Source organism: Thalia democratica, chromosome 5 (genome assembly GCF_965202585.1).
Source record: "Thalia democratica chromosome 5, ktThaDemo2.hap1.1, whole genome shotgun sequence".
Classification (NCBI taxonomy): Eukaryota; Metazoa; Chordata; class Thaliacea; order Salpida; family Salpidae; genus Thalia; species Thalia democratica.
In genome coordinates, this window is record NC_139169.1 from 39,548,418 (window position 1) to 39,576,086 (window position 27,669).

A 27,669-nucleotide genomic window follows, 5' to 3' on the forward strand; every position below is an offset into this window, starting at 1 on the left:
TAAAGATGTGATAAAAATGCAGTACTTTTACACCACTTTAATAAAAAACCGGTTCATTCTTTTCTTAGAGTTGATTGAGTTACATAAACTTATTATTTCATTGAAGAAGATTACAGTGCGCATGAAACTTTTTCTTTTTCATATGCTAATAAACAATCGTTTTAGTACAAGTTAACTTGTTTTTTAATACAAACCTGAAACACAAAAAATATTTTACAAATGTATATACTTTTTAAATATTCTTAAATTGTTCAAAGTCTGATGCAAAACATCATATTAAAAAGTTATTATGAAAAAGAGGGTCATAGTGTACTTTGTTTTTATATGAGGATAGTTTAATCTTACAAAACGTTACGTAATTATCAGTATACTGTTATTTGAAACTTTGAAACACTTATTTTTTCCGCCGTATGGTAAAAGTTATGTATTGAAGATTATTAGGAATGAAATTGACTATTGATTTTACTAAAGCATGAAGTAAACTTTTTCTAAGTAATTGCAGTTTGTTAAACAAACAATGATAAATTTAAATACTGACATTATATACTAAGTTGTTTTTAAAGTACTTTTATCAAACTATAATACTTGTAGCTAAAGCTTGTACGAAAACTTACAACTAAAAATTAGGAAGTATTGTCAAGTTATATTTTTTGATAAACGTCAGTTTTAAAAGTAAGTTATTTTTTCACTGATAAATTTTAGTTTTTTTATAATGCTAAATATGCTAAACTAAAAATCCTTAAAGATTTAAATTTTTAGATTAATCTTAAACACTACTTGAAACAGAAATACATTTTTTTATTAATTGTAGTTATGATATATACAATTAGTTAAACTAAACAAAACTAATAAGGATTGCTAATAAAAACTTTGATCTTTTTGCAAAATAACATGACTATCTATTATTTTATTTTAGTTAAATACGTTTAACATTTTGTTTAAAAAAAAAAGTAATTAAAATAATTAAATTAATTAGTAAAAACAAATATGAAACTGTTCAGCTCTATTTAACCAGTTCCACAAAAGTACTTTCTTACAAATTTCACAACCATGCTGTTTAAAGCAAACAAGCAAACTTTCTATTTCAACTTTTCTTGGTAATTTGTTACCACAAATTTTAGTCTATTTTTTATAATTTTTATAACAACTTATGAATCTAGAACAATGTGGTAAATTTTTTTTATTATCTAATCAACCTTAGCCAACATAAACTTAACAAGGTTTATTTTTGTCATATAAGCAGACTATTTAAAATCTTCTGATCATTTTTAGTTTCTATTTTAACCAATTCTTTAAGTTGTATAAGAACTTTTTTTAAACGGTGCTTCAAAATTGTTAGTTTTTAAATAGTATACCCAAGATAAAAAAAAGTTGACGTTACAACATAATTAGTTTCCAACTATAAAAACAAAACCAAAGTTTTAACTGAATTTTGATCTAAGCACGTCTAAGCGGAAAGTATAAAAATAAAAATCGGAAAAGTTAAAACGAATGTTTTTCTTTAAATACTGAATATTAGTTATTTTGAGACAAAGATACAGACAAAACAGTGAGTTTGCATACTAGAAACCACACGAACGGATGTGACGGTTGAATAATTCAATTATCAGTCTTAAAATAAAGAACAACTGTTTACGTAGACTGTTACTTTAATCATTTCACATGTAAAAGTTTTTGCTTTTAATTAAAAGAGTGGCTTAATACAAAATAGCATATTTTCATGTTTTTTTTTTCTGTTAAACAAAAAGTTTTAAATAACTTTTCTAAAATTTAACAATGTACTTTAGGTTTAAATTATAAAATTTGTATACATTTTACGATACTAAATAAAAACCTTTGCTTTGTGTAATCACGACTTTTGAAAACTTTTATTGACGTAAAACGTACGTAGGTTTGCGTTTGATAACGACAAAATTAAAACTTTTCAAGTGAATTCCTAAATAAGGTTCATTTGTTGATGTTAATTTGAGTTTCAAGCTTAAATTTAGTTTTGAACTAATTCATAGATTGCATTAAAACATGAAACAAACAGGTAAAAATATTTTTGGCATGAATGTCCTGTTTAGATAAAAGTATTGAAATCTGTTAGAATAAAATATATTTGAAACTGAAGCTTGATTTATGGTGTTCTAAATTAATAAGTTGAATTTTTTATTATTATTTTGATAAGTTTAACCTAAAAACTATATATTTAAAATAAACTAATCAAATCAAATCTTAGAACACTATAATGACTAAGAAAATGATTTAAAACAATTATAAAGACGTAAAAAGGCGTGAATGTTGAAGATCCAGAACATATCTTGATTATTTGATTTGTGTTGAAGGTATTCTACTACTTTGAATTGAGGTTAAATACGTTTATTACGTTTTTATTATGTTGTAATAAATTAAATTTAAAACTAACTCAATACTCATTTATTTCATTAAAGTATATATTTGATTAAAGTAACTAATACTTTAGTTTTTCATTTACTTTAGAAAATTTGTTGTACATATATTTTTATAAACGAATATTGAATAGTTGATAAAGTTCATACTTTTCACAACTTTCTCTGCATATGTTCATCTTTTCAAACTGTGTATAATTGTTTATACTAAATTCATAGATAGATAACTGTATATTTTTTAAGTAAAATAGTACAAAAATAGTAATTATTAAAATATTTATTAGAGAAAAAACGTAACTTTTGAAGAACAAGTTTAGAATTGAATTATAACGCATGAAGTCAATTTTTTTATTGTTTTAAATACATTGCACTTTACCTAATCTTTTTTAACTGTTATTTTATATTTAAGATAAAAGTAATTACAATACAAACTGTTATCTATATTTAAACTACTCAATAGATTTTATTTTTTAAGCGAGGTTTTTTCAATTACAACTAGTTTTTAACATAACTCGAGATAACTTAATCTAAAAGTTTGGATTTAGATATGTTTACATCGAAAAATTTATTTATTACAAACATTTTCAAAAGTCTGTTATAAAAACGTATATACTTTTATTTTGTAATGCAACTATTTTAAGTTTAAAAAATTAATGTGTACGGATGTTATAATAACGACTCAATTTGTTTTTAAGTTGTGTGTTTTTGATTATTATAAGTTCAAAAAAGTTTAGATGAAAACAAAGAAACTGCACGATTATAAAAAGTGCATAAATCGAAAATGAAATACTACATAAATTATAAAATTAACATTTTATTCAGTATTTTTTGTAACTAAATGTTAGCTTTCATAATTATGAATCCTAGTATTTACATAAACTTTTATCACTTACGTTACAAAAACATTTTTTCTTTTGCACTTTATTTAATGTTGCAAACTTTATCGAAACATTTGAATAAAAGCTAAAATTAAACTGCCATAAAACTACTTTGAAATAACTCTTGATGTTATTTAACAAAACCTTAAAATTGAACTTTAGTATTCCACTTTTTATTAATTTTAAAACATTTTTATTTACCTTTGAAAATTTTCTTCAAAAACAAAAGCCTTACTTCAAAATAATTAAATAGGAGTTTGACAAATTAAATATTCTAATTAAAAAAAAAAACAGTTTACTACTCTATGGTATTACAATTGTAGTATAATCATTTGACAAACAAAGTTAATTTTCAATGACTGTAATTAGAAAAAAATTATTACTTATTTGACTATAACTGAACTTAAAACTAATAACATTCAATAGAAGTCTACATTTTTTTCTTAATAATGCAAAGTTATATAAAAACAGTGTTTTAAATACTAGTAACGATTGTATAAAAATCTGCAAAACTTTTATTAATTTGATAAAGATTAATCTTTGTAAACAAAAACTAAAATTACTTTGTTATATTCAAGTATCTATTCAAGAAAATGTTAAAAACTGTCCACTTCAGAAAAAATTGTTTTAGATTACTCTTCAAAATCGCAAAAAAGATTAAAATTAAGAATTTTTTATCATCTATATTGTAAAAAAGTCACATTCACATTTGGTTTATATTGATTTAAAACTGTTTTATGTAATTCAAAAATAACATACTGTTTTCAAATTTATTGTATAAACACTTTACTAAGATCTGTTGTTGTTCGGTATCATCTAACACCTAGTGTTAATTGCTTTTAAGAAATTTTAAAACAAGTAGCTAAAAGTATATTCTTTCAAACTATAAAGCTCGATAGAACTAATCATAAGACGCGCAAAAAGTGAACAAGTGCATAAAAACTTTTTAAAGCTCTTAATTTAATTCTACTTAATACTTTGTTGTTTACTTTGAACGAAAGCACAAAAGTTGAAGCTCCAGCTGTTAAATACTTATAAGTAGGTATTAAGTTAATTTCATCTAACAGTACGTACATATAAATTTAAGAAGAAGAAAACAGTTTTACATACTAACATATTAAGTGAACAAATAAAAACCACCATATAAATTACTTTTAATATTTTAAGTCTGAAAGTTAATAAAATAGTTTAAAACTTTAGTATAAGTTTTCTTGAAATGTATGGTGCACGTTAGTGTAGACAGAAGTTTTAATTTCAAAAAGTTTTACTTTCTTTTAAACTGCTTTAAATTACTGAATATATTTTTTATTAATAATGTGCGTAAAAGTAACTGTCGAACAAGTACTAATAACTGTGAAAACAAAACAAAAAAAGAAAAGATAAATATTGTTTGTGTTTAGCATAAATAATATTTCTTTTGGTTCAAAAGAGTACTTTACTTTACGTAAAAGATAAAGCATTTAGTTAAATTGTTGATAAATAAATCTGAACGTTTACGTTATAAACAAAAAAATTTATAAAATATATAGTTGACAACCTTTTATTCAAAGTAGCTGTTTTGCTTATAGCAACAAAAAACTACTTTTTAACATAAATACTTAGTGTAAAAAAACAGCTACTCTTGCTAGAACGTATCTATCTTTCTAATAAGAGCTGTGTATAACTACTTTTAATATTAGTTTAATATAAGTTAAGAAATAATCAACTTAATACACAATTTAATTTTAACCTAACGCTTTGACAACGAAACAGTTTTGTTTTACATAACAAAAAAATAAAAGGCATAAACTACTGTTTTCAAAGTTCGTGTGATAAAAGTTATAAGTAAATTCATTTGTCCAATGTTCATAACTAAGGTAATAATTTGAATAAAACAACTAGCTTTTACATTAGCTCTCTTAAACAAAAATACGATTACTTAAAAATCAGTTATGAATAAATGATAAGTTTCATGAAGTGAATTTTAGTTTTAAAATAAAAGCAATTACAATAAGAACTGTTATCTATATTAAAAAAACTCAATAGATTTTATTTTTTAAACGAGGTTTTTTCAATTACAATTACTTTTTTTTACATCTCGGGATAACTTAATCTGAAAAATTGGATTTAGATGTGTTTACTTCGAAAAAATTATATATATTACAAACATTTTCTAAAGTCTGTTATAAACACGTATATACTTTTATTTTGTAATGTAATTATTTTAAGTTTAAAATAGTTTAGATGAAAACAAAGAAACTGCCCGATTATAAAAAGTGCATATATCGAATATGGAATATTACATAAATTATAAAATTAACATTTTATTCAGTACTTTTCGTAACTAAATGTTAGCTTTCATAACTATGAATCCTAGTATTTACATAAAGTCTTATTACTTACGTAACAAAAGCAACTTATTTTTTGCACTTTATTTAATGTTGCAAACTTTATCGAAACATTGAATAAAAGTTGAAATCAAGCAGACATAAAACTAAACTCTTGATGTTATGTAACAAAACCTTGAAATTGAATATGAGTATTCTTTTTTTATTAAATTTTTAACATTTTAATTTACCTTTGGAAAATTTTGTCAAAAACAAAAACTTTACTTCAAAATAATTAAATAGGAGTTTGACAAATTAAATATTGTAATACGACGACAAACAAAATAACTTTCAATGACTGTAATCAAAACAAAAATTATTACTTATTTGACTACAGCTGAAGTTAAAACTAATAACTTTTGATAGAAGTCTACAAGTACCTTTTTTTTAATGATTCAAAGTTATATAAAAACAGTGATTTAAATACTAATAACGATTGTATAAAAATCTGCAAAACTTTTATTAATTTGATAAAGATTAATCTTTGTAAACAAAAACTAAAAGTACTTTAATATATTCAAGTATCTATTAAAGAAAATGTTAAAAACTGTCCACTTCAGAAAACATTGTTTTAGGTTACTATTCAAAATCGATTTTTTATATTCTATATTGTAAAAAAGTCATATTCACCTTTGGTTTATACTGATTTAAAACTGTTTTATGTAATTCAAAAATAACAGACTGTTTTCAAATTTATTGTATAAACACTTTACTAAGATCTGTTGTTGTTCATTATCATCTAACACCTAGTGTTAAATGCTTTTAAGAAATTTTAAAACAAGTAGCTAAGAATATATTCTTTCAAACTATAAAGCTCGATAGAACAAATCATAAGACGCGCAAAAAGTGAACAAGTGCATAAAAACTTTTAAAGCTCTTAATTTAATTCTACTTAATACTTTGTTGTTTACTTTGAACGTAAGCACAAAAGTTGAAGCTCCAGCTGTAGCTTACTTATAAGTAAGTGTTAAGTTAATTTCATCTAACAGTACTTACATACAAATTTAAGAAGAAGAAAACGGTTTTACATACTAACATATTAAGTGAACAAATAAAAACCACCATATAAATTAATTTTAATATTTTAAGTCTGAAAATTAATAAAATAGTTTAGAACTTTAATATAAGTTTTTTTACGAAATCTATGGTGCACGAAGTGTAGACAGAAGTTTTAATTTCAAAAAGTTTTACTTTCTTTTAAACTGCTTTAAATTACTAAATAGATTTTTTATTAATAATGTGCGTAAAAGTAACTGTCAAACAAGTACTAATATCTGTGGAGAACCAAAATAAAAAGAAAAGATAAATAGTGTTTGTGTTTAGCATGAATAATATTTCTTTTGGTTCAAAAGAGTACTTTACTTTACGTAAAAGATAAAGAAATTAGTCAAATTGTTGATAAATAAATCTCAACGTTAACGCTATAAACAAAAATTCTTATAAAAAATATAGTTGACAATCTTTTATTTAAAGTAGCTGTTTTGCTTATAGTAACAAAAAATTACTTTTTAAAATAAATACTTAGTGTACAAAAAAAAGCTACTCTCGCTAGAACGTATCTATCACGACTATTCAAATTCCTTAAAGAAAATTGAAACAGAAACAAATAAAAAGGTAATGTATATTTGTCAAATATAAAAATACATATGTAGGTCATATCAATATCTACAAGCCATTTTTAGCTTTTTGCAAAACACTAAATATTTTTTGAGATGTGGCTTAAATACAGTAAAAAACATAGTTATTTTTAGTATTTTTAAAATATCTTGAAAAATATTTTAGATTTAAAAAAAACAAAAAAGTGACTTTTAGATATTAATAACATCTACATATATTTTTTTTTACTTTTCTCAAATTTGTATTACTTATTGAGATATAGTCTTTTAAATATTTTTTTAAGAATTTGAATTGTCGGAATTTGAGTTGTCCGAATTTTAATTGTCATGTAACCATCTTTTTAATAAGAGTTGTGTATAACTTCTTTTAATATTAGTTTAATATAAGTTACGAACTAATCAACTTAATACACAATTTAATTTTAACGTAGCGCTTTGACAACAAAACAGTTTTGTTTTACATAACTAAAAAATAAAAGGCATAAATTACTTTTCTAAAAGTTCGTGTGATAAAAGTTACAAGTAAATTCATTCGTCCAATGTTCATAACTAAAGTAATAGTTTGAAAAAAAACAACTAGCTTTTACATTAGTGCTCTTAAACAAAAATATTATTATTTTAAGTTCTGTTATGATTAAATGATGAGTTTCATGAAGTTAATTTTAAGTTTCTTTCAGCTAAAAGCTTGTGGTCTGATGATCCAAGTAATGTGTTTAATGCTTGTTGTTAAACCAATTATACGGAAAATTTACATTAGAACACTTTTACATGAAATAATTAGTTCTACAGAAAAAGTAACTTTGTACTAAAATTAAAGGTTGATAAAAAGTTTATATTGTACAAGTTGAATGACTTGATGAACTGTAAAATAACAGTATAATGCTTTGATTTCTTATTGAACTGTTTAAGATACTTTTTTGTATTTAAGTAATAATAAAAAGAATTTTCAAATAATTATTTAGTAATTCAACGAAGATTTGAACAATTTTAATTGTAAATTAGTTTTAAATTAAAAAAAACTGTTTATGTTTTACAAGCATTACTAATCTAATTTTTTAAATGTTTCATTTTTAGTCTCTATAATGAATCATTTATAACAGAATGTAAAAAATAGTGTTATTTTCTTACATTAAATTTAATAAATTACGTTAGTATTTAAACCTTAAAATACTAAATACAAGCAGTAAATATTTTTTTCTGAATTTTTTTCAGTATGCGTTTATAATTAAAGAAGATTGGTTTTAACCTTTACCTTAAACTATTACTTTTTTTTAATGTAAAAACATTAAAATTAAGGTCAAACATAATACTCTTGTAAAGCGAGTATGCAAAAAAAAATTTTCACTTCGGTATAAAAAAGATCCGTAAATGTTATTTGTTGCACTTTATACTATCAATGCATGCGTAAAAAGTAAAAATTAAAAGTGAGTTTACAAATAGATTTTAAAACTTTTTGAAGAGATTCCTTAATAAATACTTTTAAAAGAATTACTTTAAAAAAAATGTTTTTGTTAAATTATGTTGAATAAATTATTTCTAATTTAAGTAACTTTAAGTATAATTTTTTAAGTAAGTTTTTTATAAGATTTTAAAGAAGTTAATTTATGCAGAGTATTGAAATTAACTTTTAAATGCAAGGTTACTGTTAAATACCAAACATGTTAGCTAAGCAATAAGTTCTTAAAAGAGTTAATTCCAACGCATAAACCAATAGTTATTTAAAGTTTTATTGTATAATGAAAACTAAAATTTAAGAAAAAAGTTTTTTATAGTTCTTTTATAGATAACTATATGATATATTTTCTATACACAGTATAAAAGAGCTAATTTACAACATAATTTTACACTAACTTTATCAAAAGTTTGATCAAAACCATTTAAAACCTACTTATTTAGCTTTAAATTAAAATCTTATGTTTACAAACTTTACCTAACAAATAATGTTTAAATTTGAACTTATCTCAATACCAAGATAGTTTTAACATTATCAATTTCTTAATAAGTAAGTTCAAAAAATCAAAAGCAAAAATTTAATTAAGTTATATTTTTTAAACCAGGGTTTCTCAAAATGGACCATGACAGATAATCAGGGGGCCAAAAGGGGGCCGTGAGAAGTAAAGGAGCCACAGGGGGGCCATGATGTCAATATTTGAAACTTACACTAGATATTCTGGAATTGCTGATGAAAAGCAAAAAAAAAAGTTTTTAGGTGTTTTTTATGGTAGTTTTTGATATTCTTGTTTAAGATTTGTGCCATAGCCTTTTTGATTTCTTTAAAGGGGGCCATTTTTAAAAAAAGTTTAGAAAACCCTAATCTAAACAAAAGCTAGTACTGGACAAGATGTTAGATCCAAGTGGTGTACGACTTGATTACCAAAAGTTTTTTTCGTCCACCCTAGGACCAACTATTACCGGCGTTTGTTTTGCCGTTCAATAATTAATGTACATATATGTGATACAGATTAAAATTTAAATTAAACAAATTAATTGTTTGTCGTTTAATATTAACTTATATTATAACAGAATGAATAACGTCGGTTTGATTCTCTTCCACATTTTTGCCGTCGGTTTTTCTGGTAATTTACTTTTATTGGTCGTTTTGTTGAAACAGCGCAGCAAATGGACATCAACAATGACCTACTTGACCAATCTCACCATTTCTGACCTTTTCTACTTGTCTACGGTACCTTTCTGGGCCACAACTTACATGAAAAACATGGAGTGGGTATTTGGGCCACTGATGTGCAAAATTTGTGGTTTTATTCCAACATTCACGCAGTTCTCTTCTGTTTTCTTTCTAACTGCAATTTCACTTGACAGGTAAAAAACTTATTTCACTTATTGATTATGTCATGAAATTTAATGCTTAATTAGATTTTTTTCATTTTTTACTAACTAGTAAATAAAAGTTGTTAAATAAAACTACTTTATCAAAACCTCATTAAAAGCTTTGTTAATTAAAATCACAATATTTAAAAAAATCCTTTTTAACTGTTTTTTGTTAACTGTAAAAAAAACCTTATTTTGTTAAACTTAGTACAAAGGGTACAACAAACATAATTTTTGTTACTATTATTATAACTTATGTTATGTTATTTTATTTTTTGTGCATAGTGTTTTGTACTATTACCTCAAAATATAACAAAATTGTAAGTTTAGCACATTTATTGACTGAAGTATTTGAAATATATTGATATTTAAATAATTCTTATATTTTGTGCCAATTAATTTTTTTTGTCTTAGTAAGGTATATACTATATATAAAAAAAATATACAATATATTAAGGTAAAACTGTGAAGTTTATTTAACTATGTAAATTTCACAATATTTATTTAGTTGTAAAACTGTGTAATAGAACATAAAAGGTAGTTTTAATTTTTTTTACTTAGCAAATGTATTTTTTTCAGTTTAATGCGTACGCATAAACATTATTATTCAAACAGATGGTTCGCGGTTGTGCATTCTAAAGGTCAAAAATTCTGCAGTTCAAAAAATGTTCAACGCATTACTTTCATTGTGTGGACAATGTCTGCCCTAATTTCATTTTACCGGATTCCCCTAATGAACAACATCGTATTAAATTCAAACGACAACTCAACTGGCAAAATTAAAGCAAACTCAAAAAACTTGTCTAACTTTGCTTCGAGCTTTTTAAATTGTAAGAACTCAACTGATTTAGATAACTTTTCTAAAAATAATTCTATCAAAAGTTATGAGAGATGCATATTTTTCTACGGCAAATATGGTATGAATGAAACTACCAAAAATCTTGTCAATCTTGTCAAAGAAACTCTTGGTCCATTTATCGGTTTTGTAATTCCAATATTAATTATCAGCTTCTGTTACGCCAGCATTGTATTCACTGTTCGTAAAAAAACCATGGAAACAAGGTCCAGGGCGCCAGTGGGCCGCGTTGCCAAGTTGAGCACATTGGTCATCATTGCTTTCATACTTTGTTGGACGCCACAAAAAGTCCTCAACCTTTGGTCAGCTTTTTGCGGATGGTTAAACCTCTGTCCGTTCGATGAGATGGCCTACCACCGATTGTACCCATTTTTTCTGGTCCTAGCCTGGACCAACTCGATAATGAACCCAATTTTGTACGCCCTAACCACCCCTACTGTTCGCAAATACCTTAGGGAAGCGTTCCCTTGTATTTAAAGACGTTCACAAACTTGCATTATTTTTTATTTAAGTCCTTTTCCCCGAACTAACGAGGACTAACAAACTACTTTTCGCCTCAATTATGTTCGTCTATCTACCAAGAAAGCGTTTAGGTGATTGGAGGAGAAACAAATATTTTGAAAATAGTGCAACGTTTATACGACAACTCAAAATTCTTAGATATGTAAGATGGTATCTACAATTGGTTAAAAGTATTAATGATATTGGTACTTTGTACATTTATAGTAAAAAAAATTAAATACTACTAATATTTTTTATGTAATACTTTTTTTTAGTTTCTTTACATTGACAATATGTAATCAAAAAAAATTTAAGTTAATAATAAAAAATAATACAATTGATATATAAAAACATTTTTAAATTAAGTTTTCAGTGCAGTATATTATATCGTAAGTTAACTTTTTTTTCAAATGTTTCAAATCTATCAAATTGTTTTTTGTACATTATTAACTTTTTATTTCTTCTAACGATACTAGTATTTTTAAAATACTTTTGTTATGTACTCAAAAATTGTAGTTTTGCTAATGTTTATTTAAAAATGCTAATTATAGATGACAATAAATTTTGTTACTAAATCTAAAATAAAAATACCTGCATATATATAATAAATATATCTGTTTATAATCTTTTGTAAACTTTTTTTTATGTCAATTAACAACAGTAGAAATAAATAACTTGTAGACTTGCGTATGTTGACTCTAAAACTTTAATAATATACAAGACACTTAAGTTTATTGAGCGGTATAATGCTCAAAATACTTGATCATAGGACCTGGTGCACGAAGAACCTTTCGGTTATCGAGTCGTACACCACGGATACTTTTTAATGTATTGTCCAGGACAGACAAAGAAGTTTATATATAGCATACAGGTAGTTTTAAAAACTCTTTATTTGAAAATAACTAAGAACTTTTCTTCTTAGTTGAGGCTTAATTTATGTTTGAATTTTAATAAAATAACTTAAACATACTTAGTAGTTTAACAAGTTTTTGAAATCCTAATCTGATGTCAAAACAATTTCTAATTCAACTCGATAAGCAAATAAATGTTTAAGGTTTGGCTAGGCTGTTTTATTAAAATACTTTTAGTGATTATTTTGATCTAATTACGTGAATTTTTACACTTTCGAATAACCTCAGTGATTCATTTAACACTTCAAAACTTGTAGTTTTTAGTATATCTATTATAAATACTAAATTTAATCTTGATTTTTAAATATTGTACAGTTTTAATTTTAAAACATTATCAATTATGATATTTTTTTTCTTTTAATTGTTCCGATAAAAACTTTAATGAATAACATGTTTTACAGGTTAGTACTGCTTTATATTAAATTAAGGTATTTAGATAGACAAACTAAACAAAATATTTTGAGAACAGTTATAATCACAATACTTTAAGTATGCTTTGTTTGCAAAACATAAGTTTTTTGAGCCATTTAACATCTCTTTTTTTAGGAAAATTATTAGATTGCAAAAAAACATTTTTTATCGAAATAACTAAATTAAAACAAAAAACTCATACGTTTGTTTGAATATGTTTCCGTTTAGTTGTTTTTTTGTGATGTAATCGAGTAGGCTATTATAAAAATTTAGTTGTTACAGTGTTTAGATTACTTAAAAGTTCCATAAAGATAAATTAGTTTATAAAAAAAAGTTCATAATTTAAAAGTTTTTGTCTGCTTTTTTTTAAGTGGATGAAGTTTATCACTTTATTAATACTATTTAAAAAAAAAAATATGTACTCTCAATATATTGTTTTATGTGTAAATGTTAAGCATTATTAGTAACTATTGTTACAGTTACTTTTTTATAAATAAAATTTTTTACTAGTTTTATAATTTATTTTAGTAAAGTTTTTGCATAAAAATCTTAAGCAGATAATTTAAGCACAAATTATAGTTTTCAATGAAAATGTCAAACTTTAATAAGCTCAGTATTTTTTGTTTCATAAAATTAACAAAAACATATGTGCTAGAAATGGCTTTAAAGAATTTAATTGCGAATAAGGATTTATATTATATAATATCGAGTATTTAACTTAGTATCGTATTTTTAATGTTGTAATTTGAGAATTAGTTAACAATTTTGATATGGATAAAGATCTTCTAAAAAAATATACTACAATTGCTTAAAATATATAAGAAGTAAAAAGTAGAAAAAAATTATAGCTAAGCCTAAAGTTTTTATAATTCACAAGCTGCTTTTAGCTATGTTAATCAGCTCGAACTGATAACAAAAATCAGCTTATACATAATAAGAGAAAATGATTAACAGCAGGTTTGAGTATATTCTTATATAGGATGCATGTTTCTTAGTCTATTTGACAGTATAAAGTGAAAACTAGTATTTTATCAACTAAATGTCTTAATAAACTGTTTTTAACCTTTAAATATCAACCCTAGTGAAGCATTTTTAATACAAACATTACTTTATTTTTGATATAAAATGAAATAAGACTTTTCCTAACACTATGTATTTACTTTTATAAAACAAACTTTGAGCGTATATCATAACTTAAACAAAGTAATTGAAGAAAAAGTTAATTAGTAAATTAAACTAGTATCCTCTTATAAATAATACTGTTTACGTTCTGAAAACCATTACAAAAAAATTTATTAACTTACTGTGGAACTCTTAGAGCAAAAAATTTTTTTGACAGTTTTAAGGTTAAAAAAAACAAACACAAAACAGCAAAAATATTGTAATACTTTATGTTTACAAACTATCACTCTTATTATTCTTCGTGTCAAAATTCGTAGAAAATTATTTGAACTTAATGTTAACTTACATCAGTTTTGTGACTGCTTGTCTTAAATAAATCTAAAATTATAATAGAAAAATTGTCACTTTAGTATTTAATAGCTATTAACAGTCTGTTCTCAATTTAATATTTAAGTAGTTTATAGTTTATTGAACGACAAAAAATAACTTTTACAACATTTTGTCCTAGGACCTGGTGCGCAAACAACCTTTCGATTATCGAGTCGCACACCACTAAGACACCTGTAAATTTCTTGTCCAGGACGAGTAGTAGTTTAATACACATTTGTTTACCTGTATAATAAAGTAATAAAATAATAATAACTGATTAAATAATAGCGCTAGTTCTGTAGTAACTTAGTTAACAAAAGTTCTAGATAATTGGAAAAAACAAATTTTCTAAAATACTAAATACTATATATAATTACATTTAGTCTAAATTGTGACTTGAAAGTCTAAATACTTGTTTTAATTGCAAATATTAAAAAGTTAAGAACAAATAGCATTAAAATAAATAGTAATAATTCTAAATATCAAGTTTCTCTTTATCAAATAACTTGTGCTGTAATATAAAAAAGTTTAGTAAACATCATCAATAGACGATACCGAATTTGAATAGTTTAAAAATTAATAACAATTAAAAATACAGATATAAAAATTTTTAAACTGGAGTATTATATATTGAACTACTAAATTGCCTTTTCAATTTAATTTATTGTAACGTTTTACTACTAAATTTTAATTTGTTTTGTAAATTTAAAAGTCACGTATTTAAAGTAAATCAATCAAAACAAGTTTTTAGTAAAAACTGTTGTGGTCAAGGCTTACAAATTTATTTGCTTTTCAAGACGTGTTTATTGTAAGATGTACTTTTTATAATATATCATTTAAGATTAGTCGGTATACTTAAGTTTTGTTTTTAAATTGTGTTTAAAACAAAACTTGTAAATTTTGTGCTTAATGAATCATTTTGACTGAATTTTAAATTATTTTAACACTTGTTTTAAATTAAATGAAAATTTTTAGAAGTATTTGTGTACCCAAACCTTAACATTAGTAAAATTTACAAAACTAAAATTGTAAAATTAAACACTTATACTAAGTAAAAAACATTTTGTTTTAAAAAACTGTTTTAAAATGCTTATAAGTTGTACAAAGTATAACTACTAGAATTTTTCATATTTGTAGGTTTATAATTCAGATTCTTAAAGTAGTTGTATTGATTACAAAACTTAGGAAATATACATATGTGTTGTATAAAATGAGTTGTTGATAACATAAAGTAGCTTTAAAACATATTTATGCTTTAAAAATACTTGCGACAAATTTAAATGTTTTAAAGTTTATGATTAAAACAACTAGTACTACATTTCAATTCTTTAAACTCGTGTTAATAAAATTAATGAATAGTTTTATGCTAATGTACAGAAAAAGAAATAAACATCACTATTTATCAGTGTTCTTTTATAAACGACGATTGCATTTGCTCAGCAACCTCTTTAGAACTATTTTTTCTCTAAACTATTGTTTAAGCAATACACGTGTTGTAGAACACGTGAATAACAAGATTACTTTTTTTTTTTTTATTATTAGTTTTATTAACGTATACTTGTCGCATAACTAAAACAAACAGTGTATAGCTACTTATTTTTTACCTTTACATTGTTTAGACAATTTCAAAAGTAAATATTAAAACCTATTTTACAAGTGAGTGCGTAATAATAAGAGTTTCTTTTTAAATATAAGTTAAATTTATATTCCAAATAAGCACCTTTTTCTAAACTTAAGTAAGATTACAAAAACACAGTTTTTAAATAACACTTTTATGGAACATATAAATATATTTAAATAATTGCAAACAAACTATTTTAGACCAATTGCTGGTTTTTAATCATACATTTAAAGTTCTTTGTTTCAAAATTATTGTTAAGATATTTTATTGTTTATTGAATGACAAAAAAATTGCTCAAATAATTTGTCCTAGGACTTGGTGTATGAAAAAGTCTTTCGTTTATCGAGTCGTACACCACTTGGACACAGTTTAACGTCTTGTCCAGGACAATTACAGGTTAAAAATTTCTAAAGTAATAGATTAAAGATATAGTTAACTTACAGAAAAGTATATACTTATGTGTGCTTTGCTTCTAGATTGCAAATTTCAAACCTTAATAAATTAAACTACGTCTAAAAAGTAACAAACCTTTCTATTTTTCATAAAACCTTTTCCCAAATAATTTCCAACAGAAGTTAGCATATTAAGGCTTTAAACTAAAAGTTTTATAAATTATATTATGAATTGATATTTATATCAAAAAAGAATTTGTTTTATTCATTTTACAATTTCAAAAAACAGAAGTTAAAGTTTGATCAAACAAAAAAAAATCAATAAAAGAAAAATCCAATCTTTTTTTGTTATTTAAAGATTGACCATAATACTGATGTCTTATTTTTTGCTTAAAGTGACAAAATGTGGAATAATTGTTATTTTTTTATAGCTTGCAGTAATATAGACTTGGAACTAATTTTTTAGCGTTAAGTTTTAATCATGAAGTTTAGTAAAAAAAAAATATTTTAAAATTTCAACTTCTTTAAATTTATAAAAACAAATAAAATCATTGACTTGAGGTGCACTTTTAAATTCAAAGTTAATCCAGTGCTTCCCACGCAAACATTGTTTCAAGTTCAGCTTTGAAACATTTTGTTGTTACAACTGTTATTGTGTCCAGTTCATTTGTTACTTTTATCGCTTTTGTTTGTAACTTGTAGTGGAAAGAATTATTATTCCATTTTTCTCCCAACGCGTACCGTACATGCGGTAAGTTCAACTTATTATATTTTTATTTTGTAAAAAAAATACATATCCATTTAAAGCACAAAATCTCAAAAAAAAGATGTTTAATGTAGTTTTGGTTTTAATTGTAAACTTAATTGTACACCTTAGTAAAATCTGACTTGTATTTATTAGCTACTCCAGTAGCAACCAACTTAAAAAGTTTATGTTCTTTATAACGTTAATATTTGTAAACAAAAAGGCTATCATTTTTTTAATTACAACATTAAAGTTTTTTTAGCTTGTATGAATAAACGATATGAAAAACTAGCAAACTGTAAAATATTAAATTTAAGTCCAGTTAAAAACTAAGTGTGTCACAAATAAAACCTTTCAACATTTATAGTTTGAAAAGTAACTTTATCAACAAAAAATATAAGTTTCTAGTTTAAAGACAGTAACTAGTCAATATAATCAACTTAGAAAAAAAAAACTTATGTAAAATTTAATGTCTAAACTAAAAGTATTGAAAGTTTAAAATAATAACTTTAGCATAAAACAAATCTAGCCATGCTAAAAATCAAACACGCACAAAATAAATGAGTTATCAAAAACCAAGTGTTAGCAATTTATCATTTTTACTAGATTTTCTACAAAAGGCGGTTATTGTTTGTTCAATTTACTTTAAAGAAAATTTTTGCACTTCAATAAGCAAACTTTTATTGAACTTTTTGTGTATTCTCAAGTTTTTCTATTTGCTTGATCTACAAACTTTAAAAAAATGAATAATGTGATAAATTATTTTAACTGTCAGAAAGTTATGTAACAAATTAAACTAAAAGTACAACTTAGATAAAAATAAATGATCATATTTACTAAGTATAATAAAGCTTCACCATTAAAAATCTCAACTTATTGATAAGGATATAATTAATTTAAGTTAAGCCTAATGTCTTTTTACATGTTTACCATATTTTTTCTAGAAAATACTAATAACTGATAATTTATTTCTTTAGTGAAAGACTGTTATAAAAATAAAGCCTTTGAATATTTAAAGTTAAATATAATTAAAATAAATAAGTTAAATTGTTAAGTTTTGAGAAAAAAAACAACTAAAACAACTTACAGTCAAAATATAATAAATAAGTATTTTTCTATTTTAAGAAACAAAACTATTATACTAGTAAGTAAAAAAAATGTAAAACACAAGTAGTTGAAAAAAAACAGTTTATTCATTTTTTGTAAACTGTTAAAATATGCTTCAAAAACTGTTTTTTTTTGCATGACAAGTTTAAAAAAAAGGTTTAATGGTAGTTTATGAACTTAAAAGTAAAATAATTTATGTTTGTTGATTTTGTTGATCATGAACTTTTTGTTTTAATTTTTTGAGTCTCTTCCTGAGATGTCTTATAGGTTATGAGGCCCAAGTTTTAATGTCTTGGTTCATCGTAGGACAATAGACTTGCAATATTGAACTGATAAAAAAAAAAAATTATTACAAATTTAAACTTTTTCATTAAACTAAAAAAACTACGTTATAAATTTAAAAGAAAACTGCTAGAAGTTATGTTTTAGTCAAACTATTAAGAAACCACTATAGTTTAAGTCACGTACAAAAAGGCAAAATATGCTAAAACTGCTTTAAATTTTAATAAATTTGTTTTCCAGGAACATTTAAGCTTATAACAAATAGAAAACAAGGTAAATAAATAGCAATAGTTAATTAAAATACTAGTTTTACAAATAAGTATTAATAACTCTATAAAGTACTTAATTAAGTTCGGAACCACATACAAGATCATCTTTAAACATACTGGTAAAATTGATAAATTATTTTGTTTAATCTTTTGATAATCTGTTTTATCTTTCTCTTTCATATATTGTCAATGGCTATGTTAAATTTTACAACTAGTGTACTTATTTTAACGTTAAATTAAGTTTGTTTGTTAACAAAAACACTAAACTTTAACTTCATTATGTTATTTTAGTTTTTTTCTAAATACAACTTTTATACAGACTGTTTCAAATTTACGCCATTAAATTTTTAAATTTAGTTCATTAAAAACTTAAATAAACTACAAAATATTGTTAAAATGCCATGTGTTTTTTAAAACAATAATTGCATTCCCCTTAAAAAAAAGTTTTTAATAAAGAAGCTAAACATACATTAACTTTGATGTACTACTTTAATCAAACCATCACAAACTTTAATATAGAAACAAATTCTTGTAGGAATATAGAAGGTTTTAGATATTTCTATTGTGTCAATTTTAATTTTTTTCAATAAACTGTATGTTTTATAAGGATTCCTTAAATTTAATAAAGTTTACTTTATTCCATTATTACTTTCTTACCATAACTTACGTTGTTTTTAAGAATTGTTTTTAACAGACAAAAAACTTTTATACTTTAACAAAAATTGTAATCATCCAAAAAACCTCAGTTTGTCAAAAAATAGTTTAGAAAAAATCATTAATTGAACTTACCACGTATTATTAGATTAACACAAAAAAAACTTAATAGTTGCGCTAAACACGTGTTGTAATGATTAAGAAACAACTGAACGTTATTGGGTTGCGCAAATAAATTTGAAAGTTTTGCATTCAAAGTGATAAGTTCTCACACTGAAAGTTCAACGTAGTTACAAACATTTATTTATACATTACTAACCTGTTAGTTATTATTAAATGTTAGATTTTTATTTCATAATTCAGTGCTTATCATAATACTCGGAAATTTTAATTGTTTTTAATTTGAATATTTTTATAAATATAACTGAGTTAATAATAAAAGTTTACAAAACAGATATAGTATTCTTTTTAAATTACATTAAGGCTGGTTTTATTTTTTAATTTGTTTATAGTAAATTTTAACTTGTGTTCTTATATAGTTTTATTTTTGTTCTCACACTCTTTTGAACAACTATAGTTCTTAATTGTTTAAAACTTCTATTGAAAAATCTTGTATACTAAACTATAAAAATTTATTACTGTAAATGTTAATAGTTTACATAAAACTACAAGTTGAAATTGTTTAAAAGTAATACTTATTTTTTTTTTGCTCTTTTAATTGAACTTAAGCTTATGAGCATTTTGACAAAATGTTAAGAATACACACTTTATTATTTGTTTAATTATCTTTCAAGTCTTTGCTTTAAAGTCAAATATACAAAGTCTTTATCGATATACAAAGTCGCATTACAATTAATTTAAATATGACAGTTTACGGTACAGTAGTTTATACATTTAAAAGAAAATGATTTACATTTCTAAGTATGTTAAAAAAACGAATACTTTATTTAAGAAAACTTTAGTTTTCACAACAACAAGAACACAATTTGTTTGTACTTAACAAAAGAAGTTTTGGTTAATAAAATCCATGGATTATAAAGTGTTCATACTAGAATTATTTAAAGCCTGTAAGATTTATTAATATTGTCATGATAAAGTATTTAAACCATAGATTTTTTAAGTAGAGTCTTGTTAAAATTTGTTTTATGTAGACTTAAGTTAGAAGGTATTATTGTAAAAATTACATTGTTATTTGTTATCGTTAATACTATACTTTTCTAAAAAAATTTATCTCAATATAAATTTTTTCGAGTTATTTTAAGTCTTTAAGGTTTTTAAATATTGTCATGATAAAGTCTTTAAACCCTAAAACTTTAAAGTAGAGTTTTGTTAAAATTTTGTTTTACATAGACATAAGTAAGAAGCTATTTTTGAAAAAAAAAACATTGTTATTCGTTATCGTTAATACCATACTTTTCTGAAAACTTTTATTTCAACGTTACTATTGTATTACTTTTTTTAAAAACAGCCATTTTTGTACTTTTGGATTTAGAAACGTTAGTTTTATAAGAGAAAATGAAGCTTCAGTGTTTATGTTCGACCTTCATAAGATAAAAAAAAAGAGGTTTAGTAATACTTTCTTTAAGACCAAAAACTAAATCGAAAAATTTAATTAATATTTTTTACTTAGGAGTTTATAAATAGATATTAGATTTCTCGACATCCGATAATTTGTAATCAATGTAATGTTTTTAAACTAATACTGTATAACTAATATTATACTTGTTATATTCCTTTTGTTGTATTATTATTGTTTTGTTTGGTTTTTTTTCATATTTTGAATTCATTCACTGATAATTTTTAATAATTTTTAGTTTAAGCTTAACTTATACCTTAAAATCGCCAGTCTTAACTTTTATCTCAACAGTCCTGGGCAAAACTTTAAACAGTAAAAAAGTGGTGTACGACTTGATAACCGTAAGGTTTTTTCGTACACAAGGTCCTAGTACCAAATATTTTGAGCGTGTTTTTTTGTCCTTTAATTAACAAAATTTCAGTTAAATAAGGACAAATACAGCTATTTTTTGCATCTTTATATCGTAGAAGTATCTAAAAACTTTAAAGTATTTTCTTCTATACGAAAAACCGGCAAACTACGTCCAACAGGCCTGATCTGGTCCGCCAAACAGAGATACCTGGCAAATTAAATATTTTATAAAGCACTATTTACAAAGCAAGTTTTATAAAATTTATATTGATAAAATATACAAACTGTGGAAAATTAAGTATTAGTTTTCCTGTAGGTAAGCGATGGTTCAGTTTTTTAGATTGAAGCAAAATCTTTTGTGTCAAAAAGTTTTAGGAATTTTCATAACATTTTAATCTTAAACTTAACATAAAAGAGTTAAGATGTTTTGAAAACTAAACTCATATTGCTCTAATTGGAATTAAAAGTTGAAATAAAAACAATAAGTTGCAAAAGAAACCAGTTGCTCTTCAGATAGTTTAGAAGTAAGAAACAAGACACCACTAATCTCTAGTTTAGTACTTATATTACTGAAAAGAGATATTTGATTAAAAAACGAACAAAAAAGTGTATGGATTTTCAGGCGTTTTCCTTATAACTTTTAAACAAGGAATTAAATAAAAATATGTTAAAGGTGATTGTTTATATTTTAATATGTATTTTACATTAATTAAACACAAATCTAGTTCTTAATAATTTATCTAAGCAAAAATTTTATGCTTATTTAATGAATTCAGAGACTAAATTTTGTCAATATTTTCTTCTGTAGCAAATAATTTTGTGCTTTTTCTTTTAATTTTAACTATATTATTTTTATGTTTTCGTGTACTAAAGTAGGTGGAAGCTAAGAATAGAGTTTATTTGACTATTGTAGTTGAAAAAAAGTTAAATTAAAGACACAAAATCTTTAAAAAAGTTTTTTAACTAATGGTAAAATTTTCCAAAGTAGTTTGTACAAACAAGAACGGCAAAAAAGGGCAAACATTTTCAATGTTTATGAATTAATATTTTTCAAACACGGTTTAATACTTTAGTTTGCAATACACTTAATGCTTTACATGAGTTTTTAGCTTTTTCCATTAAAATATAAAAAAGGACATAAATTTCACGGCTAAAATTTATTGGTATGTTTCTTTTTTAATTTGAAGTTTTGACAGATAAGTACAATTTCGTAACGTGCTTCTAAGAACTAAAATTTATGTAGTCATTAAGTGACTAGTAAAAATTTCATATTAATAATTAGGTTACAGAAAAACAAATATTGACTATTACAAATATGAACTTGACTTAGACTCCGAAAACAAAACACGAATTTGAGAAGAAATTTACTTTTAAGTTAATTGTAAAGTAGAAGTAGTAATCCTACTTAATCCAGATTTTAGGCAGGCTACTGAGCAAATATTATTTCAGGTTGGGTATTAAAGTTTTTGTTATTACAACTGCCCTTTTTTTGTGCAAGTTTGTTACTTTTATTACTTGTCTTTGTAGTTTGTTTGAAAATGAATTACAACTTAATTGGTTCTTTATTTTGAACATGTGTTAAGTACAACTTTCTGTTTATTTCTTTGCACAGAATTTTTTTTTGCGTGAAAAGATGTTTAATAACGATAATTAACTAAAATAATTCTGAATGTTTAGCTATATTTTTTTAATCCTATTTAGCTTTACTCCTTGAGTTATTTATGGAACTGCACTGAATATTAGCTTTAGACACGGTCACTTTGTTTTATTTTTAAAAGTTCATAAAACCTTATTAGACTTTCTCAAATACTGTAACTAAGATGTTACATTTTTTTTAGACTAAATATCTACTTAACAGAATACTATTTTTTTCTTTTCAACTATAAATCTCATATTAAGGTTTTATAGTAAACTAATGATACTATTAAGAAATTCAAATAACATGAAAAGTTTCATTTATAATAGAAAGCAATGCGCTTAAAATTTTCTTAGCAAAAATTTTCGGACAAGTTCAAGAAATGAACAAATATAAAACAGCTAAGCTATCAAATACTTAATACTGGCAATTCATCATTCTTTCTAAGTTTTGAACAAAAAGCCGTTGTTGTTTGTATAAAATACTTCAAAGAAATCTTTAAAATTCCATAAAAACAAGCTTTGAAATTCTAATGTATACATAATATATTTTACTCCTCCTTATTTAGTTTTTAGAAATAAAAATCATTTATTATTGTCAAATAAATAAAAAAAACATTTTATACTACCAATTTTACAACATCGTAAGAGTTTTATAATAATGGTTTTTTTAAATATTCAGATTAAATGTAAATGTCTTTAGTCATTTTGTTTTTAGTAACACAACAACTAAAATATTTTACTATATACTTTTATTTGACTTATTAACTTTATCAAGCATGTTAGGAAGATTATTTTTATTGAAAACAGAAAAGGCCAAAGTTATTTTACTTGACAACGAAATATAAAGGTTTGTGAAATGATCATAGAAATCGGCCTTTCTGTTTATAATTCATAAGTAAGTTCTTGTGCAAACAACTAAAGTAAAAAAAAATAGGGGAGCAATTGATTAATTAAAAGTTTAAAGTGTAAATTTTATTAAAATAGCACAGTTTAATGTTTCAACAGCTTACAAAAGTATGACAATATACTTTTAAACATTTCTTATAACTTCTTGGCAAATTATTTAAGCGATTTTTTTCTTTAAAAGGTCTTTAAAGTGATCAACTTTTTGTTTAGACTAGTATTTGATAAATTATGTGAATATTTTTTTTTAATTACGAAATGCTTAACTTCAACTATAGAATTTTTAAAGAAAGCATAAAAAATTAAAGCCATATTTAATAGTCTACGAAGCAACAATGCAACAACTAGTTTTACAAATTACATAGCATAAAATTTTGGCACGATAAATTAAATTTTTAATGATATATTACTATGTTTAAAGTGGGTCTGTAAATACAAAAAGTCACGCAGTCATAATAGATTAAATACAACAAAAGTTTGCTTATAAATACAAAACACCCTTGCCAAACCTTTAAAATTTGTTTGCTAATAATTTTGTGTTTACTATAAGAAGCACTTAATTAATGTATAAACTAGTCAGACTGCATTGTGAATTTAAGTAGTATTTGCATTAAAAATTATGTACTTAACAATCTACACCAAAGATTATGTTGAGTTAATTGTTATTCTAAGTAAAATAAGTTTGTTGTCAAAGAAATCTGCTCGGTAACGCACTTTTATCTTGTTTGAACAATCTAATTTGTTTTGGTTAAAAAGTTCTGTTTTGTCTTTTGGTGGTTTTAAAAACAATATAATCTGTTTTTATTCTTGTTTAGTGATTCAATAAAAACTGAATATTATTTTTATGATTTATAAAATACGTTTTTTAAAACACACAGCTATTAGATAATAAAAATAGAACATTTTCTTTAACAAAGTAAACAAAAAAGTTTTTAGTTGTGCTAACAGGCTTAAAAGAGACAAAATTTTTATTATCATGTTAAATAACGCAACCATAATGTACTAAAACTTTATATTGTATACGAACTGACAACATAAACATTGACATGTTGTATATGAAAACGTTTCACTGTAAGTATTATATAATAAGATTAGACATATTAAACAAGCACAAAGTATTTAACAAGTGTGATGAAAAGTATTAATTTTAACTACTTTTTCGTTTAAGACTTTCACAAAATTACATAAAAATTTTGCTTACAAAACAAACAACTAAGAATAACAGCTCTATATATGATTGTTTAAAAAAAAGTATTACAAGTTTTAAGAGTTTTCTCCAAAAACAACGACGATAGCATTTGCCTTGGCAAACTCAGGGGAAGTACCTAACGTGTGATGAACTTGTTGCAGGGCCTCTTTTCCTGTCGCCGCTTTACCAATCCACTCTAGAATCCTCTTTCTTAAAAAAATTTGGTTAACTGATTCAGAGTAGTTTCTGAGATTTTTCTCTGTCAAACGCTTAGTTTGAGCTTCTTCATTTTTTACTTCTCTTTGGCTTTGGTGAGTCGATATTTTGACTTTGAACTTCAAATTTTCAGGATCCGTTATTTTGGCGGTAGCTGATGACTTTTGCTGCTTAATTTTGTTTGGTTGTAACTTTTCTCTCCTAAAGTGCATCATTGTCGACTTTTTAGTGTCTGTATACTTTCTGTGAATATTTAAAGTGTCAGATACGTTTTTGTTTACGTATTTAAAAGTTTATTCAAACACGTGTTATTAGATACTTATATAAGTATTAAAAAAATTTAAAAGTATTAGTTTTTACTTGAAAGAGTTTAGTTGATCAAAAAACTTAAGCTCAAATACAAAGAAAACATATATCTATCATGTGCCTACTTGTTGTCAACTTGATTGTTCTTATGGTTTTTTATCATAGCAGGCATTGAAGCTCGTCTTAAAACATTATTTTCTGTTTGTTTTGGGTTTAAGCTACCAATGTTCGGTTCTATAACTAACGGAGATGTCCTGAATTTTTATTTTAAGTATATAAGAGACTACTCTTTTTTAGATATATGTATACTCATTTTAAATTGTAATTGTTATACTTGGATTGATAAAAAAACCTTAATGGTATTCGCAATAAATTTTGCCTTTGTTTTACTAAGCGATCAGTGTTTTCATAAATTCTTTGAGACACTTCTTTTATTGAACCACTTGGTTTATAAAAACTTGGTCGGGTTTTGCTTTTTTGATTGTTATAAGAAATTTCTTGTGATTTTCTGGCAATTGGAGCCTCAGTTTGACGTTTGTTGATTGTTCTATTTTCTCTATTGGTCCTATTCAATAGAGCGCAAGTTTTTGGTCTGTCAGATTGGTTTAACTTCAGCAAATTACCTTGAGAAATTGACAAACTTTTAGAAACCATCTGCGAATTGCTTCTGGAATTTAAGGTGTTGTAATTTATGTTAAAACTTCTTCTTTTTCCTCTGTTGTACAATGTTTGATTTTGTTTTGAAGATAAAAGATCAATCTGTAATTACAATAACTTTTATTAGTAGTATTAGTAAGAGTTTACAATGGTACACTCTAAAACCGTAAACTAACATAAAAAGTTTGGTCTAAAGAGCTTCGTCGATTCGTCATGCTGCTAACTGGTTTTAAAGTTTCAGATTTGGTGTTTTCCCCTCTGTAAGAGGTGAATGGCCTAGTTCCGTATTGAAAACTAGCTGAAGTTCTAAAGTTTTTTTGTTTGACAGGTAAAAATAACTAAAAAAAAATCGTTTTATAAAATTGTCGGTTTTCACTATGTTTCCAAGCATAATTGTTCTATTATAACTTGCTCTCTTAGCTATTTTTTTTTAGTTGTAAGTTTTTACTGATGTAAGTAAAAAAATTTAAAATAAAACCTATATTTACCTCTTATTAAGATTTTCTTCCGATTGTAGCATTCCAAATATTTTTAAGTTATTGTGTACATAATATGAACTACGTAAACTTGTTTTGTTTTTTGTACGTACAAAGTTTTTTGATCCTTTTAGTAATGGGTTTTGCTGGAGTTTATTTATTGTACCTTCTTTTATTCTATTGCTATCAGTATTTTTAAAAGTTTTCTTTGGTAATTTATCTTTTTTCTTGACAGTTTTTTCTGTTTGGTTGGATTCCAAACTGTTAACTCCTTAAAAATAAAATATTAAGAGATAACTTGTACAGCTAATCTTAGAAAACAAAAAATTTCAAACATTTGTAACAAATACTAAACTTCAAAATATGTTTATTTTTTATTTGTTCATCCGAAAAAAAATTGAATGCTAAGTTGAAAATGTGTTTTTAAAACTACGAGACTAAGCTTATCTTAACCTTGAAAACACAACCATAATATATTTGTTTACTTATACTTGAACTTGTTTAAGTAGCTTCGTTACTTAAACTAAACATTCAAAATGACACTTAAGCACGTTCACATAAATTTTAAAAAGTTTAAAAATAAACATCCATTAAACATACCTGCTTTTTATCTAAGGAAACAACTAGTTTGATAAATACATACTTAATAGTTTAAGCATCAAGTAACAAAGTAAACTAAACCTGAATCAATCGAAAGTCCAGAATTCAGTTCTTGAGAGTTAAGCTTCATTTCAAGTAGCAACTTCTTTTATAAACAATTTTTGTACCTTTTTTAGTATTTTGATTACAAAATTAGCTGGTAAAATGTATATTGTTTGATAAAACTAAAGTTTTTTAGATTAAATTTTTTTTTATCAATTATAAGCAAGTTTCTTTAAGTAAATAAAGTTATAATTTGTCTGAATTAGCATATAAAAATTAATTTAAGAATTTATATACACTTAACCACCTTTAAACATGAAGTTTAAAAATAAAAAGAGGATGACATAAAATTATGCCTTTATTTTATTATTTATTTTACCTAGGTTGACCTAAAGT

At 24.1% G+C, this 27,669-nt stretch overlaps 2 protein-coding genes across 2 annotated transcripts; one reads left to right on the top strand and one right to left on the bottom strand.

Moving 5' to 3' along the window:
• The first annotated feature begins 9,774 nt into the window (after positions 1-9,774).
• LOC145836515 (type-2 angiotensin II receptor-like) lies at positions 9,775-11,412 on the top strand. Its single transcript, XM_082944311.1, has 2 exons — positions 9,775-10,070; positions 10,695-11,412. Exons 1-2 carry the CDS (start codon positions 9,775-9,777, stop codon positions 11,410-11,412), a joined length of 1,014 nt encoding a protein of 337 aa, XP_082800437.1.
• A 13,638-nt stretch (positions 11,413-25,050) lies between these two features.
• Positions 25,051-26,765, bottom strand: LOC145836516 (uncharacterized). Its single transcript, XM_082944312.1, has 4 exons — positions 26,644-26,765; positions 26,332-26,461; positions 25,851-26,257; positions 25,051-25,435 (listed from the first exon to the last, which is right to left on the bottom strand). Exons 1-4 carry the CDS (start codon positions 26,673-26,675, stop codon positions 25,051-25,053), a joined length of 954 nt encoding a protein of 317 aa, XP_082800438.1. The 5' UTR covers positions 26,676-26,765.
• Between the last annotated feature and the right edge of the window lie 904 nt (positions 26,766-27,669).

Excerpts from the sequence above, each read along its gene's own strand:
- LOC145836516 (XM_082944312.1), bottom strand. The coding sequence starts at position 26,675 with ATGCTACAATCGGAAGAAAATCTTAATAAGAG. Across the intron at positions 26,258-26,331 it reads CTTTAGACCAAACTTTTTAT|ATTGATCTTTTATCTTCAAA; the intron begins GTTAGTTTACGG and ends TTGTAATTACAG. Across the intron at positions 25,436-25,850 it reads TTATTGCGAATACCATTAAG|AAAGTATACAGACACTAAAA; the intron begins GTTTTTTTATCA and ends AAATATTCACAG.
- LOC145836515 (XM_082944311.1), top strand. The coding sequence starts at position 9,775 with ATGAATAACGTCGGTTTGATTCTCTTCCACATTTTTGCCGTCGGTTTT. Across the intron at positions 10,071-10,694 it reads ACTGCAATTTCACTTGACAG|ATGGTTCGCGGTTGTGCATT; the intron begins GTAAAAAACTTA and ends TTATTCAAACAG.